The following is a 17,163-nucleotide window of genomic DNA, read 5'->3' as shown; positions in this document are numbered from 1 at the left end:
TCACTACTTTCTGAGAGTTTTATTCAAGATTGTTTAGCGATTCAATTTTATTAACAGACAAACCTACAGATCTAGGTAAAAATATTCTTGTTCTTGCCATTTGGAGGCTGCTTATAATTAATTTATTGTGAATTTTACAGGTTTAATCAGGTCTCTACATTTACAACTTTTGTAGTAGTTTGTTGTTATGTTTGTTTGTTTATTTAGATACTAGCAGAAGGGGCTTCACTTCATGGCTGCACAGTGGAGCGGTGGCATCAATGTAGACTTACAATAGGACTCAGACTTCAGACCTCAGTTTGGGTCCTTTCTGTGTGGATTTAACACTTTCTCCTTCTTTGTGTGTGTCTTTTGATGACTGGCTTTAGGTCTGTGAGCATGGTTGTTTGTCTCATGTGTGTCTCCTGTAATTAACTTAATATTTATTTATTTATTGGCACTTTAATAAAGGTTTGTGGAAGTTTTTATTTTGTTTACAGTATGAGTGAGACCTTGCAGTTAACAGTTGGTCGCTAGGGGGAACCGTAGATTTCACGCAAAGTTTCACACGGACGCTCTTTAAACCGGAAGTTGCTCTTTTTTTTCTTTTGGACAGGGTTTTAAAACAACATGGCGGCGCCCTGTAAATAACGTGAATTCAAGCGGCTCACCTCTAACAGCATTAGTTGTTTTTTAAAGTTAAATTAAAGCAGCAGCGGTGTTTTCCAGGTCGTTATGGCTCTCAGGGTGTGCGGGGTTTTGTTCAGAGACTTATCCGTCCTCTCCCGGCGGCTCGTCGTGTCTGCTCCGCAGGAGAGTGCGTCATGCTTTCTCACAGCGGGTCAGTGCTCATAAGGGTTTGTTTTAACTTTGATAAGCGTTTAATTAGCTTTTAGTACGGAATGTGTTTTTTGTCATTATAAAAACGTGGCATAAATTCAAAGTGTGGAAAATTATGCATAGTAATCGCCATCATGATGCTGCTGGACGTGCTGTGGGTTGATGGAAGCCAGGTGTAATAATTGTGCACTTAAAGGAGTTTAAAAGCAAAATCACAACAGCGTGTGATACTGGCACACTATAAGAAAATAACTAAATTAACCACTCTCTTTGTGTTCTGCTATTTTATTGTTAACCCAGGTCTCAAACAAACTCAAAGTTTTGGTGTTATTTGTAGTTTAGGTTAAGCTCTTTATTTTAATTTCGAATATTTATTTATGTGTATGACTGAAACTTGTAGATTATTTCAATATACATTGATCTGGTTATGTTTCTTATTTCTGTTTTAATTAAAAATACAAAATACCATACTATAATAATACCAGAAACTATTGCAGCCTTCCCACGAAATTATTCAAAGCACTTGTCAGTTTTATTTATACTGTATATATAAAATATATAACGTAAGATATAAATATAAAACTTGACCAGTTGACAGTGTTTTTGAGCTGTTCTTGGACCAACTGCAGGGAAGTTTTGACTTTAAGTTATAAGAAGAAGAAGAAAATTCCATCCATCCATTCATTTTCTTCTGCTTATCCGGGGTCGTGTCGTGGGGGTAGCAGCTTAAGTAGGGAGGCCCAGACTTCCCTCTCCCCAAACACTTGGGCCAGCTCCTCTGGGGGAATCCTGAGGCGTTCCCAGGCCAGCCGAGAAACATAGTCCCTCCAGCGTGTCCTGGGTCTTCCTCTGGGTCTCCTCCTGGTGGGACGTGTCTGGAACACCTCACCAGGGAGGCGTCCATGAGGCATCCTAACCAGATGCCCGAGCCACCTCAACTTGTTCTTCTCGACGTGGAGAATCAGCGGGGGCTCCACTCTTGAGCCAGGTCTCGAGGTGGGGCACGTGTTGGTTTTTTTTTTTTTTTTTTTTTTTTTTTTCTTCATTTACGCTTTATTTATACGGGTAATCTCATTGAGTCACGCAAACTCATTTTACCATACCATACCAATTTATTTATAGAGCACTTAAAACAGCAACAAGGCCAACCAAAGTGCTGTACAAAAGAACCAAACATGCACAGCAGACAGGAAAACATAAAATAGAAATACAGATACAAATAGCAGCAGAAGCTAACTAAAATGGCCAACAGAGTAGAGAACAGACCGGGCCAAAACAAATCACACCGTGTCTCAAGAGAGACCTGTTTTTAGAAACAAATGGTGGGGCTTAAGTGTCTTGCTCAGGGGCCCAGAGAGGGGCAAATGGGTGGAGGCCGGTGTGGGTGTTCCACCTTTTCTACCCACATTTTGTTGTTGACTGTACTGGGAGTTGAACCTGCGACTTTCCGTTCACAGGCCCATCTTATCTAACCTCTGCGCCACCACTCCCGCATGTATACCTGTAAGAACACCTGTAAATATTCTTAAATGTATACCTGTAGCACAACAACACTCTCAAAATGCCCACAAATACAGTTTATACTATTTTATAAAGTTACTTTTTTCTCAAAATGAGTCATATAAATGCATTTAAAATATACCCAATGTTGTGGATAAAATCATTTTTAAGGACCATTTTTTCTTAATATACTTGCATTGTCATTGCTTGTTTATTATTCTATTGTACAAACCTGTAGGGTTATGTTTACTCAGTTTGACTGACTTCACATTTCATCTGTCCAAGGGGAAATGTGTACGATGTACATGCATCATTTTGTATAGTTACACATTAACAATTATTTTACATTTAACTGTGGCGCACTAACAGTCCAGGTAAATCATTTATGCTATGTTGAGTAATGTAAAAAGCTAAATAAAACCTCTAGTACATAGACACAGAGCAGTGGGGGAAATATGACCAGAATCAGAATTGACTATCAACAACTGCAATAAAATTGGATCACACTACTTTTCATTGCATACAAAAGTAAAAGAAGCAATAATGACCATAATATAGAATCAGGTGTATGTATGGAAATATGCAGATCAAATGGTAAATTAATGTAAAAAATGATTGCACATTATGATGTAGACGGGTTATTTAAGAATTATTTTACCTAATTAAACAGAGTTAAGTGTCATGATGGCCTTGGGATAGAAACTGTTTGGTCTTCTAGTTCTTGATTTTGAAGGACCTGTATTACCCTCCAGAAGACCGATAGCTCTGCCAGGAAGCTTTGGAGTTTCTAGATTTCCTTTTGTGGAGAGGAAAGGGCAACAATCTATTTTATGTTAAGATGCAGCTGCTCAGTATGAAACAACGGAGGAAGGACAGCAGCAGTTTCTCAGTCAGCTGCTTCTGCTTTAGTATCATCTGGCAGTAGAACTATAGCTGTGCCCTCTTAACATCATTTCATCCTAAATTAATCAGGTTTTTGGTTTTTATTGTTTAAAACCATCTAATATTTGTGAAGTCAAAACAAGACGGTTTAAAATTTGAACAGAAAATGTTTGCAGTGTGCTTTTTTACGTTTTAAAATAGGGTATGAAATGATGTAAAAATAGCTATCTATGAAAGTTTTACTTCCCTTTTTTTTAAGTGGCCTGCAGTTTTATTTATTTATTTATTTCATTTATTTTTAAATAAATAAATCTAGACATTTACAAATGCTTTTTAAAATTAATTATTTGTTTTTTATGCATCTGGAAAAGGAAATTGTGTCCGTTTAAAGTAAAAGGTCTTCTGATTATTGCTTTATTTTTGGATGTGGTTAAAGATTTATTAACACTATATCAGTGTAACATGGTTTTAAACAGACACCTGAGCTATGTTTAAATAGATAAGGATTTACTTTTAGAATTTATATCTGATAATATTGACGAGGATGATATAAATTCATCATTATAAACCTCTGAGTTAGTTTAATTGGGGGCCCTGCCAAGCTGCTGGCATTGAAGTGATGGAAATGTTGATGTCTCGACAGGAAACGCTGCCTGCAGCCGAGGCAGGAGGAATGGCTTCATCTTCACTCCTGCTTGTTTTATTACATCCGAAGCATTTCTCAGCAGACTGATAAAAGGCAAAGCAAAAGCAGATGGCAGCATTGATCACCTCCCAGCCTTGGTTCTCTCTGATAACAGTAAGCAGACCACCACCTCAAAGATTTACTGATCTGACTGTGCAGGGTTGACTCAGAAAGTGCATGTCATCCTCCTACACAGTGCACTGTAAGGTTTTTGATATTTATTATCTGTCGAAATTATTTATCCGGTTTTTTGTCTTTGCAGGTGAGCAGTTATCTTTGTTAATGAGATATCCAGATCAGCCGCCTGACTCAAAGGTTTTAAAAGTGGCTATAATTGGTGCTCCAAATGCTGGAAAGTCCACGTTATCCAATCAGCTCCTTGGCAGAAAAGTCTGTTTGTCTCCTGTTTATTTTATGTCACTGTGTAGGAGTTGGCGCTAACAACTCATTTATTGTTCTTTAAAGGTGTTTGCTGTGTCCAAAAAAGTCCACACTACGCGGTCTCGTGCACTGGGCGTCCTAACGATGAACGACACTCAGATTGTAAGAGCTCGACTTAAAAATACAGTTATAAGTGCAGAATTAACCTAAAGTTAAAGACCTATTTTTGTAATTGCATTTATTTTGCAGATTTTGCTGGACACTCCTGGTCTCACCACCCTATCAAAGGTCAAAAGGTGCTCTTCCTGTTCAGTATTTTAGTTTTACTCCCAGTCTGTAGTTTCCATAATGTTCCAATGTCCACTGAATTCATGACTGGACCTTTGGTCTTTACAGACACCACCTGGAGAAATCTTTACTTGTGGATCCTTGGAACACTGTCAGAGAAGCTGACCTAAGTATGATTTATTTACTCTGTTGTTAATCAGCTCGACCTGAGCTGCAGTCTTTCTTGTGCTTTTTGATGATTTAATGTGAATTATTATATGAAGAGTTTTAACTGGAACTATGTCCATTTCCAGTTGTAGTCATGGTGGACTTGTCGGACAGATGGACGTGCAACAGGCTCGACTTCGAGGTGCTGAAGTGTCTGACTGAGTACTCGCACATCCCGGCAATCCTAGTTCTTAATAAGGTATTCTTTACCTGAATAAAACATGTTGCACCATAATCAGATCAGCTGGTTCCACACCACCAAGATGAGAAAAAACAAGGACCGTGCACTGGTCATATGTTCTCTGTAAACCCCAGGTGTTGTGCATGCTGGGGGGAGGGGGTGTTTGACACGTTTGGTGCCTAAAATAAACAGTTGATCAGCTGACAGTAGTTAAGTCACATGGAATTAAAATATAGAAGTGTGAAGACAATTGAAAATGTCATTTTTTTATGTTTCATTTAAGGTAAATGATGGCAAAGGTGTGAATAATGAGTTAAACTCCATTTTAACAAAGAGTTCTGGATGTCACCAGCAGACTGGTTGATCCACTATGAGATGGTGCTGTTTATAAGATTGAGTTTGTTGCAGCTCCTCAGACTGAAGAAGTCTTTTGGATAAAAGACGAAACGTTTCAACAAAGAATCCGTCCAGAGGACCTGACTCAACCTTGTTAGATTTATCTACCTGGAGTATTGAGCATGCATCAGGACACAGTTGATTTTTTTTTTTTATGTGGCAGCTTCTTATCAGGCTTCCTAAAGTCTAAACTACATCTTATGTAAACACAAAGCTCTTCCACTGTCTAATAATAAGGAATGAGTAGGAAAAACTACCGTAATTGATTTTACAAACTTATTGCACTCCTTGTTCTAATCTTTCTTTTGCTTTTTATATCAGTAATGTAAGACAAGATGGCAGCATGTTGGGCCCAAACATAAAACTTGCCTAATGCATATAGTTTTTTTTTTTTTATGGCATCTCAGTTAGGGATGGGGTCGATCCGATCAAGTATCGGTATCGGGCTCCGATACAAGCACAATTTACGTATCGGATTTTCCGATCCAACCTGCCAATATTTTTGATCTATGCATGTTTGTGGTTGCATTGCACTTTGGCTTCAAACTATGGAATGGATTTCGTGAACGGAGGCGTGTCTCATGAGCCCAGAGTGATCAGACCCGCCTCACATTCCGTATATCCAGTTCATAGTTTGCAGCCAGCTACAACGTGATGACTGAGTTAGCAGCACTGTCTGGAGAAGGCAGTCTGATTTCGGTCGGCCGCGCTCAGTCTGACCCGCTCTGTCTGTCCGTCTCTGAGGAGGGGCAGACTGAGCGCGGCTGACCGAGATCAGACTGCTTGCTGCAGGTTGAACAAGAAGAAGACATCGCTGAAGCCCCAGAGGTCGAATGTTTACTGAGAAGTTTCTAAACTTCATCATAATTAATGACCAACCACTATCAGTTGTAGAAAACGAAGGATTTCACAGCTTGATGCAGCCAAGATATAGTTTACCCTCCAGGAGATATTTATCAGTACAACAGTAGACGATCATAAAAATCATGATTTGAAAATTACAAGAAAATTATTTGTGTGTGTGTGTGTGTCCTTGTTTATGCTACTTTGTGAGGCCCATTTTTCCAACTTATACTGCATTGTGAGGACCAACTGCTCCTTATGGGGCCCAAAGCCCGGGCCCCATAAGAAGAAGTCCCGTTGGTGGGTTAGGGGCTAGGTTTAGGACTAAGGTGTGAATTGAGGATGTGTTAGGTTTAGGGTTAGGTATGTACTGGTCAAACTCGTACATTGTTGTCCACTGCTGTAGATGGCAGGCAATAATCTAGATTCAAGACTTTACAAACGTCTCGGTGTTTGTCCATCTTCAAGGTGGACCTGGTGAAGGACAAGGAAAAGCTGCTGGACATCACAGCACAACTGACATGTGGAGTGGTGAACGGACACAAAATACGAGTCAGGCCGGTGATCAAGCCTCCGTGGGCTGACAAAAGACCTGAGAGGAACTTGAAGGTGTCTCTGGATGAGGACGCTTCAGTTGCTGAGGACCATGGGGAGTCGGGTTCTGTGCTGAGCAAAGAGCAGCTGAAGGACCTGAGCAAACAGCTGGGTTGGTCTCGCTTTAAGGACGTCTTCATGCTGTCTTCTGTGGACAAGGAGGACGTGGACACACTGAAGGTGAACACTGTGTGGTCACTAATGTAGAAAAGCAGCTGAAAAAAAGAACTGATAATTTTCCAGGTTTGAAAAAGTATGGAAAATTCAAGTATGAGTTTTTTTTTTTTTTTTTTTTGGCGTTATTCTTCGTTCTAATTTCAAATGGATAAAAAGCAGATTTATTTTTTTACAAATAAGCAGCTCATACACAGTTTTTCATCTTATAAAGCTGTAGAGTCGCACGTTTTTAAACATTTTAACCTAGATGAGTGTAAAATGTGCTACATCAATGCAGTTCTTCCGTATTTTGTTGCTCGTACATGAACTTCACACAAGTTCTGCCCTGCAACATATTCAGCTGTTTGTTTTACTCAATGGAAACAGTTTCACTAAATTAATCCTTTTATATAACCGTTTAATACCATAAATTTGTTTTGTTACAAATTGTTCTGTGTTATGCATCTTATGTGTTTGTGTGTAATTTAATGTAAATGTACCCATTTGTTTAAAACGACCTGAACATCAACAGAATTCTGCAAGTTTTGAGTGTATGGAACGTTTAAAGAGAGCAAGTGTAAAAGTTTAACCTGTCTCCTGTTGTGTTAGAGCTACTTTCTGGTGGCAGCTAAGCCGGGACCGTGGCGGTACCACAGTGAGGTCCTTACTGACCAGAGCCCAGAGGAAGTCTGCACCAATACCATCAGAGAAAAGCTTCTGGAGTATCTGCCGCAGGAAGTGCCCTATTCTATAACACAGGTGACTAATGCGCTGTGTCTGACCGCCACGTGACAATCAGCTGACAGCAGGTTGACTACACTCCTTTACGTCACTCCCCTCATTCTGTGTCTTGTACACGGCCATGGGCGTCTTTTTATTGTGCGGATTTTAATATGCAAATCTCTTTTTGTATTTATTTTTTAAAAGTGGTGATGTTCACCCATTCAAAAGGTTCAACTAAAAATACCAAGAAGGGCTGTTGCAGTGCTTGGTTAGTGTTTGTAGTTATTTGATACACACAGAGTGTTTGTAAAGAACACTCTGATGCCTTCTATACACAAGCAGAGTCTTCTGTGAAACGTAGTACAGTAGTCCCTCACTTATCGCAGGGGTTACGTTCCGGACTATGCAGGAAGTGAAAATCCACGAAGTATCAACGTTATACATATTTTAGTATTTATATATATTAAGGCTTTAGAAACCCTTTCTACAGTTATTCAATGTTCTAAACTCTTAAACCTACATAATTTAAACAACATACGTACATTACTGTATATGTAGTTACTAAATTTTACTCACCAGCTCTGCAGAACAGCAGCAGCTTTGTTCTGCTTGGTTCCGGTCCGACTCTGTTCCGTTTCTGCAAACCTACCCTGCAGCAACAAAGCCCACATTAGCTATGTTTACGTGCACAAAATTATTTGATTGGATTGAAATGTATTCGGATTAAATAATCCAAATGTATCGTTTACATGGGCACAATCTAATCATGACGAGCGTTCACATGCAGTGGGCTTTTATTCAGAATAGAAGTACTGACGTACAGAGTGGTAAACTCTCATTAAAAACACAGAAGTAGTAGTTTTACTTCCGTGATGAACGTAAACAAACCCGAGCGCCCAAAATGGACCCACGCAGGTTTTAATGATGGTGGAGATGGAGATGGTTGAGGATCCACGGCTTCTCCTCCACCATAACCCTCAGCACTGTGGGTTGAGATGTGTGTTGAGCCCCCTCCTGTTTAATCTGCTCACGTGCAGCTACCCATCCAGGCTGTCACATTGTAAAGTTTGCAGATGATACAGCGGTGGTGGGATGCATCACAAACAATGATGAGTCCAGCTACAGGCAGGAGGTGGAACACCTGGAGAGCTGGTGCAAAGAGAATAACCTTCACATCAATGTGAAGAAGACAAAAGAGATGATTGTGAACTTCACAAGGAACAAACACACCTACACCCCCCTGAACATAAGATAATCTGCGGTGGAAGTAGTCTCCAGCTACAGGTACTTGGGTGTACACCTGAATGACAACCTCAGCTGGGGCAACACCACCAGCCTGATCAAGAGAGCACATCAGAGACTCTACTTCCTCAGACGGCTGAGACGAGCTGGTCTGGGAAGCTCAGTCCTCACCTCCTTCTACAGGTGTGCAGTGGAGAGCATCCTGTGCTCCAGCATCAACATGTGACATGGAGGCTGCACAGCTGCAGAAAGAAAAGCTTTGCAGAGAGTGGTGAAGGCTGCACAGAAGACTGTTGGAGTCAGTCTCCCCACCATCACAAACATTTACACCTCCATATGCAGGAAGAGGGCCACCTGCATCATGAAGGACCTCACTCACCCAGCACACACACTTTTTGCCCCGCTCTCCTCAGGAAAGAGGTTGAGGAGCATTAAGTGTAGAACCACTAGCCTGAGGAACAGTTTCTACCCTGAGGCTGTTAGACTCATGAATCTCTAACCAGGATAATCACTGTGAAAAATCACATCATGTTGCTGCTGATCTGTTTCATGTTGAGGTGTTCGTGCGTGCTCATCTGCTCACACAGACTCATGCTCATGTTCGTGCTGCTGTTCGACGTAATGTTTTTATGCTATTAGTGCTTAGTGTATTTTTAGTTTGTTTTTCTTAGTTCATATGTTAGATGTTATCATTGTTTTTCTTATACATTTTATTGTTGGATGTAACTGGGACCCTGTGTACATAATTTCGCTCCACCGCATGTACCACGTGGTGCGAACGACAATAAAGAATCTCTGACTTTGACTGAGCTACAGGTAATACAGATCATTTTGAGCTCTTTCAAAGTTTCTAGTAGAAATGTTGTCGCTCACCGACCAGAGTTGCTTCCTCGACATGCTAATATTATTAGCATCTAGCCAGGAGGAAATACATGAGGTTGACAGGTCGCACATGCGCAGTCAAGTCAGTTCTATTTCATCCCTCCTGACTGTTGGTGCTGAACGCACTGAATGTTCCCTTCATGCATGCGCTGTTCGAGTAATGATACCAACGGAGTCACAGGTGTGACACGGATGACAAATCAGAGGCTATATAGCCTGACGTCATCCGCAGCTCTGCTCCTTTTTTCTTCTCGTGCGCGGTTCAATTCAGGGCTTCAGCCCTTTGGATTTTTGAACTTTTCACCGTCGTCGGAGGCCCAACTGCCCGTTGGCGGGAATAGCGTGTTCGCCCTCCTAGGGGCTGCAACAGTTTAACCTTGTTCAAAGGTATTTCTGCTGTTCGTTGGGGTCTACGGCATTTTCCATCCCCCTCCCAACTTACAGCGTTTGACTACTATGTCTGTGATTCAACACCGGTGAGTAGCGTTTTTTATTTATATTTCGCCGTTTGTTAGTGGTAGCATTCGCTCTGCTCCCGTTTGCTGGAGACCTCCAACTGCGTGGTCAGTTGTACTGTGCTCCGAAATTTAATTACTTAGCCAGCTGAGTTTCTGGCCTTGTTTTCATTGGTGGAGGCTAGCGTTCGCGTACCCTCTCCCCAGTCTTTTTTTTACTAACCTCATACATGGTTGGACTGAGCTAGCGGTACTAGCTGCTAGGAATGTGCGATATGGCATAAAATTCATATCACGATATATATTGTGAAGGGTGGCGATAACGATATATATCGCAATATGTTTTTGGTATAAAACTTGCAATAAGAATAAAAAAAGCATATGGTGTCCTTTTGCCATCATATATTTTGAATTAAGAAAATTCCAATTCTAGGTCCAGAGTTTTAAAATAATAAACAAATCAAGTATTAGGCTTCTTTCTTGTGGTGCAAAACAGTGCAAAAGATATCAAATCTAGTTTTAGTCATATGTTTTAAACAAAAGAATATGTTCTTAACTCTTTAACAGTTTCCAGTCTTCTCACTTAAGAAATGAACCGCAACAGAGCAGCATTTTACACTGAAACACTTCACCCTCCAACCCTCTAGTGGGCGTCTCCTTCTGCTTTAAGGAGAGCTGACACAATATGTGGAAAGATGGGAAACAGTTCGTACAAATAAATGATGTAAGATCTGACCCCTGCAATATCACGTGTGGAGTTCCTCAAGGCTCTGTGCTTCGACCAAAGTTATTTATTTTATATGTGAATGACTTGGTGAATGTATCAGGACTCCTCAAATGTGTCCTTTTTGCAGATGACGCTACATTTTTTTGTTTGGATAAAGATGTAAAACGGATATGCTGGTGAAGATTCTCAGTCATCCAGGACATGATGAATTCAAAAAGCGTTCAATACAAAAAAGTCCAGTTGTTTTTGTATTGAACGCTTTTTGAATGTAAAACGGATGTTGGAATTGATGAAGACAGAATTTGATAAAATACAAACTTGGTTTAAAATTAATAAATTATCATTAAATATAGATAAAACTAAATATTTAGTAACAAAAAGAACTGTTGACGATCCATTTAAAATTGAGGGTGTTGAGATTTGTAGAGTTAATGAGATGAAATTTTTGGGTGTAATCGTTGATGAACAGCTAACATGGAAAAATCACATAAATTCTGTAAAAATAAAAATAGCTAAATCTATTGCAGTACTATACAAAGTCAGGGAATTATTAAATGATAAAACTCTGTACATGTTGTATAACATGTTGTATATTGGGACCCTGCGTACATAATTTCGCTCCACCACATGTACCACATGAGGTGCGAATGACAATAAAGAAACTCTGACTCTGACTCTGACAATCATTGTTCCACATTTAATCTATTGCATTGATGTTTGGGGAAGCGTGTAAAACATTTACAAAGCCTATTTTTATTTTACAGAAAAGAGCTGTAAGAATTATCACTAGAAAGCATTACAGTCACCCATCAAGCACATTATTTTATCAACTGAAGTTATTGAAGTTCCATGATTTGGTAGATTATAGTATTTTATCAGTTCTGTATAGGGCTCAAAATAACACATTACCATTAAATATCCAAAGCAATTTTGTTAAAAGGCAAAGTTGTTATAATCTTAAGGGGATAGAGATATTTGTCAAACCAAAATTCAGAACTAGTCTGAAGGGAAGGTCTACCTCAATCCAAGGAATTGGATTGTGGAATGGTCTAGAGAGTGATGTTAAGAATGCCAAGTCAATGTGTACATTTAAGAAAAAGATCAAAGCTGAATTGTTAAAAAATATATGTATGAAGCAGCTTAGTGTGTTTTTGTATTAAAATTAGAAAAATTAGAAAGAGTTATTCATTTTGTTCTGTCACTTGAAGATTATTATGATTGAACTAATTGTTTGAAATAAGGGGCAGATATAAGATTTTTTTTCTTCTTTCTGCTGCCTTTCATTTTAAATGGACTGTACTTGTATAGCGTCTTTCTATCTTATTGAGATACTCAAAGCGCTTTACACTACAATCTGTGTCCTCATTTACCCATTCATACAGCACTCTACTAGATCTCTACAAAGCTAATTGAACAAATCATTCTAAAGAGACTAATCAGAGCTTTATCACATTCATTCACCGATGGGACACACATCGGAGGCAACGAGGGGTTCAGTGTCTTGCCCAGGGACACTTCAGCATGTGTCTGCTGGTGGATTCGAACCCCCAACTCTTGCATTGGAGGACGACTGCTCTAACCACTCAGCCACAGCTGCCCAATTTTAAATTTCTTATATATTTTTTTATATATAGTTATGAAACTGTTTTGTATTTTTAAAATGAATAAACTTTATACCATACCATACCAAAAAATAACTGTGACTTTGGCCAGAGGGTCTTGCAATAAAATCACAACACAGCGTTCTTTTCACAGATCAGAGAGCAGTTTTGTTTAAAGCTGACCAACGCTTACTTTAACTTTCGACGGAAAAAAATAAAACTTTCGACGGAACACTGCGTTTTGCGCATGCGTCAGAATACGGCAACACTACGGCAAGCCGGGCGTAGTTAGCTTGTCGCGTCGCTACTTAGCCATCGAAGAAAAGACTTTAACACCACTTACGCACAGTTTTCAACTCAAAAAAATTAACGATTAAATCTGACAGCTCTGATTTTACACTTGAACGCCACTTGCACACAGTTTCAACTCAAAAAAATTAACGATTAAATCTGACAGCTCTGATTTTACATCAGACACAGCATTACTGAGGTTAGCCGGTAGAAGTCAGATTTCTATCGTAGGCTAAATTTCTATCGTTTCTACCATGTACCGTTTATATTGCGCATTCCTACTAGCCGCCCTAGGCTCTGGCCTTGACCTTGACCTTGACCTTGAGCTGGCTGCGGAGGAGGATGTGTTATCCTTGGCTGCCTCTGCCTCTCACTTTTTAGGTGAGGAGGAGGGACAGTCATCTCAAGTCTCAGAAACTGGTTCACTTTCTTTGTCTCGGAGCGCAGCTAGTGGGTCAGGTAACGGCTCGATGCAGGACGTCATGCATATGGCCCTGAGACAGCTGCAGCTGGACGTCCTGCAACCAGAGGATTCCACCCCTGGAAGTGCCTTCTTCAGGCGCGGACGGGCCCCTCCTTCCTTTTCCGCCCCTCCATCGGAGGAGCACCTGAGGGAGTTGGTTGCTGGCGGGACCCAAAAGTCTTTGCGCACCTCTCCGCGGATGGCAGAATGCTGGTGACTATGCATGAGCCAGCTGCAGCGGGCTTGGATCGCATGCCAACAATGGAACCTGCTGTTGCCTCGCTCATTGTGTCACCAGAGGAGGCTCTGCGCAGTGATGTTCGGTGCCCACAAGCTCAGTGTCGTGTCACTGATGAATTCCTCTGCAGAGCTTATTATGCTGGAGCGCGTGCTGGCTGCCTTGGCAATTCCATGGCGCACCTCATGCTTGCCCTCTCCACGTCCCTTCAGGGGACTAGTGGTGCGAAAGCAGCGATACAGTGCTTCAGGCCTTTGCACTGATGACGAGGGAACTTGGGCATGTGATGGCCTTCTTGGTCCAGGCTCGCCAACAGGTCTGGTTGGTGCAGTCAACATTGACCGAGCCATGTTGTAGAACCCTCCGTAATGTCCCGTTGGTGCCGGTGGAGTTGTATGGTTCAGCTGCCTTGGAAGCCCTAGAACGGACCGTCCAGGCACGACAGACCAGGCAGCAGCTTTCGAGCCTTAGCAGAGCGATGCTCCCTCCACCTCCTCGGCATTCAAGGCGCTCGTTGGCTGACCCCAGCATTTGACCGCCGCCTCTGGGTCATAATCGACCAGGTGGTCTTTACCCTCGTGCGATTCAGCAGAGACCCGACAGGCGCTTTCGTGAGTCGGTCCATCAACCAGCTGGGCAGGCTCGGACAAGGGACTCTGTAACCTTCTGGTTACATACGTAACTTTCGTTTTCCACAATCTGAAAACATTGCTCAGATTAAGTGTTTACATGTACACCGTTTGGATTATGAATCGGCATAAACCACCCATCTCGTTCTGATTACAAATTCATTCTGATCAAGCTGAATCAGCTCAAAATAATCCAAACGGGGCGTTTACATGACACATTTTATTTCGATTGGCCGTTTAATCAGATTACTTATGTCCATGTAAACATAGCTAATGTTCTAAACTCTTAAACCTACTAATTTTAACAGCGTACTTGTATGCAACTACTGTACTCAATTTTACTCACCAGCTGTGTAGAACAGCAGCGGCTCGGTTCTGCTCTGACTTGGTTCCGTTTCAGCGGACCTACCCTTCTGGTTCTGGTAAGCTCTCTGGCTCAGGGCAGTGGTGGTGAACTCCACAGGGTGAGCACTGGACCTACGGCGGTGCACTCCCCGCTCGGAAGTCTTCATGGGCCGGCTATTAGCTCTCTGATTTGCCGATGGGTCTGAACGTCCGGTTCTGGTCCGATTCCTGCTGGCTTCTCTCTGCATCTGCTGGGCGCCGAAGTCACTGAATGAATAAGGACCGAACTTTTTCCGATCAGATCAAAACTTTCCCTCTACTATTTCAGCAGAAGGCAATGGGGCTTCTGGGCGGGGCACTGTTGGCTTCTGGGAAATGTATTCGTTATGAGCGGGGATACAGTGTAGGCTTATTGAGAGAAACTACATAATGGTGGTGCCTGTCCGAAGTATTTTATTTTTTCATTAACTTGTTTTCTGTACAGTATCCCGTACTGTCCCAATCACATGAGTAATATTGAAGTTGACAATCGTTTGTCTTGTACAATTTTTTTTCTCTTCCTCGTGTTCAATCTTACTTGGAAAAAAAACGTGAAAGAGCGAGTCTGCAAAGTAGAGGACTACTGTAACAGACTCTGCTCTTTTACGCCACAGCTCTTCATTTTATTAGTATTTATATATTCTTATATTTATGAGATTTATTTATTTTTTTCAGTCTGTTGAAGTTTGGCAAGATGGAGAAAATGAGCAGCTTGATATTTCTGTTAAACTTTACATCACCAAAGAAAGTCACATGGTAAGTGGTTCCACACATTTTAATTTTTAAATTATTTACAAGTTTTTATCTACCTTTGAGATGTCCAGAGTATCAACTGTGACTGCAAACGGCAGCAAAAGTTCTGTAAATCCATATGGTGGTTAATTATAACTATCCTGAACTATATTTGTTTCAGATCTACTTATTTTTCATTTGTTATATAATTTGGTTGAATTCAGTGCTTCTTTCAACTGTAAGAGTTGAACAGATTAGCTTAGTGCTGTGAATTCAAAAAGCGTTCAATACAAAAACAAACCCAAACCCAGCAGGACTCTGACAGAGGCTGGTCCACCCTAAGGACAAAACACCCACACACAGAGTGGTGTAGTGTATGCGGTCCAGTGCAGCGAGGACTGTCCAGACCTCTACATTGGGGAAACTAAACAGCCTCTTCACAGACGCATGGCTCAACACAGGAGAGCCACCTCCTCTGGACAAGACTCAGCTGTTCACCTCCACCTCACAGATAAGGGACACTCTTTTGAGGACCAAAATGTGCACATTTTGGACCGAGAACACAGATGGTTTGAGAGGGGGGGTGAAGGAAGCAATTTGTGTAAAAAGAGAAAAGCCGTCTCTTAACAGAGGAGGAGGCCTCAGATTTCCACTTTCAAGAACATATAATGCAACTTTAAAACGGATTCCCAGCCAGTTTTCACACTTGATGGGAACAGAGGGGCCTCGTCTGTGAATTAGAGGAACAAAGACCTACTGTTTAGGTGTGAACTGCCAATCTACATATGTGTGTGTGTCTTATGTGTGTGTGTCTTATCTCACTCAGCCTTACAACCTGAACCCCTCACTCACTGCTCTTTGAATTGAGAAAGCTCCTCGGATGAGGAGTGAAACGTCTTCTGTTACAAATAAAGTCCAGTTGTTTTTGTATTGAACGCTTTTTGAATTCATCATGTCCTGGATGATTGAGAATCTTCACCAGCACATTGAGAATCTTCACCAGCTTAGTGCTGTGAAGAAAAAATAAAATGAAACAGGTGAGTTTAAACACAAACTCACTTTAGGAGGAGGCGACTCTTCAGCTGTCTTTTAAAGTGACCGAGAGAGTTTTCCATCCCGACACCTAGAAGATTTGTCCACCAAATGGGCCTGGGACATAAAACACACAACTACCTTGTGATCTTAGGGGGTATTTAAGGCATCCAAAGGATTCACTGTAAACGAGAACATGATATTTATTCATAAAAAGAGTTACTTAAATTTAAACTTTTGTAAATTTTGTATTCTTAAAGCAGTTTTGAACCCATCCTGAATAGGATACAAACATTTTTAATAAAACGGAAATAAAGTTGCATTTATTTAAACATGATGACACAAAAGCATGAATTATAAATTCAAATTGCTACAGTTTTACAGTAATTTTGTTGAAGGAAATTTGAACACAGCCTGTTAATCTAATTCTAATCTAAAAAAATCAACAGATCTATCACCAAAATCTAAGGACAAATAAAACTGTTATCATGAACAGCATTCATTGACCTCACACACAGCTGAGGAAGAAGAGAGAAAAAAACTGTTCCAAGTACAGACCCCTGAGGAGCCCCGTAGGTCAGAGGCACTAAAAAAGAAGCACCATCATGAGTTGTAACAAAAACTTTTGTAGGGCGTAAACCACTTCAGAGCTCTGCTGGAAATCTTAACATGTTTTTGTTAATGATCAATAGAAAAGATCTGATCAGCTGTATCAGATGTACAAACCAGATTCCAAAAAAGTTGGGACACTAAACAAATTGTGAATAAAACTGAATGCAATGATGTGGAGGTGCCAACATCTAATATTTTATTCAGAATAGAACACAAATCA

General features: G+C 40.8%; 1 protein-coding gene across 1 annotated transcript in view; it reads left to right on the top strand.

The window, feature by feature from the left end:
• The first annotated feature begins 682 nt into the window (after positions 1 to 682).
• Positions 683 to 17,163, top strand: part of eral1 (Era-like 12S mitochondrial rRNA chaperone 1) — a 25,042-nt gene continuing 8,561 nt past the window's right edge. The window contains exons 1-10 of the mRNA XM_037688032.1: positions 683 to 820; positions 3,845 to 4,000; positions 4,149 to 4,276; positions 4,352 to 4,429; positions 4,517 to 4,563; positions 4,664 to 4,725; positions 4,849 to 4,961; positions 6,651 to 6,956; positions 7,542 to 7,691; positions 15,243 to 15,323. Of these exons, the coding sequence (XP_037543960.1) occupies positions 715 to 820; positions 3,845 to 4,000; positions 4,149 to 4,276; positions 4,352 to 4,429; positions 4,517 to 4,563; positions 4,664 to 4,725; positions 4,849 to 4,961; positions 6,651 to 6,956; positions 7,542 to 7,691; positions 15,243 to 15,323 (1,227 nt within the window). The 5' untranslated portion in view covers positions 683 to 714. The remainder of the gene's footprint in view (positions 821 to 3,844; positions 4,001 to 4,148; positions 4,277 to 4,351; positions 4,430 to 4,516; positions 4,564 to 4,663; positions 4,726 to 4,848; positions 4,962 to 6,650; positions 6,957 to 7,541; positions 7,692 to 15,242; positions 15,324 to 17,163) is intronic.

This window comes from Nematolebias whitei, chromosome 14 (assembly GCF_014905685.2).
Source record: "Nematolebias whitei isolate Nwh7 chromosome 14, NemWhi1, whole genome shotgun sequence".
Taxonomy (NCBI): domain Eukaryota; kingdom Metazoa; phylum Chordata; class Actinopteri; order Cyprinodontiformes; family Rivulidae; genus Nematolebias; species Nematolebias whitei.
Note: the sequence above shows the minus strand (reverse complement) of the source record. Positions and strands in the feature narration are given on the sequence as shown.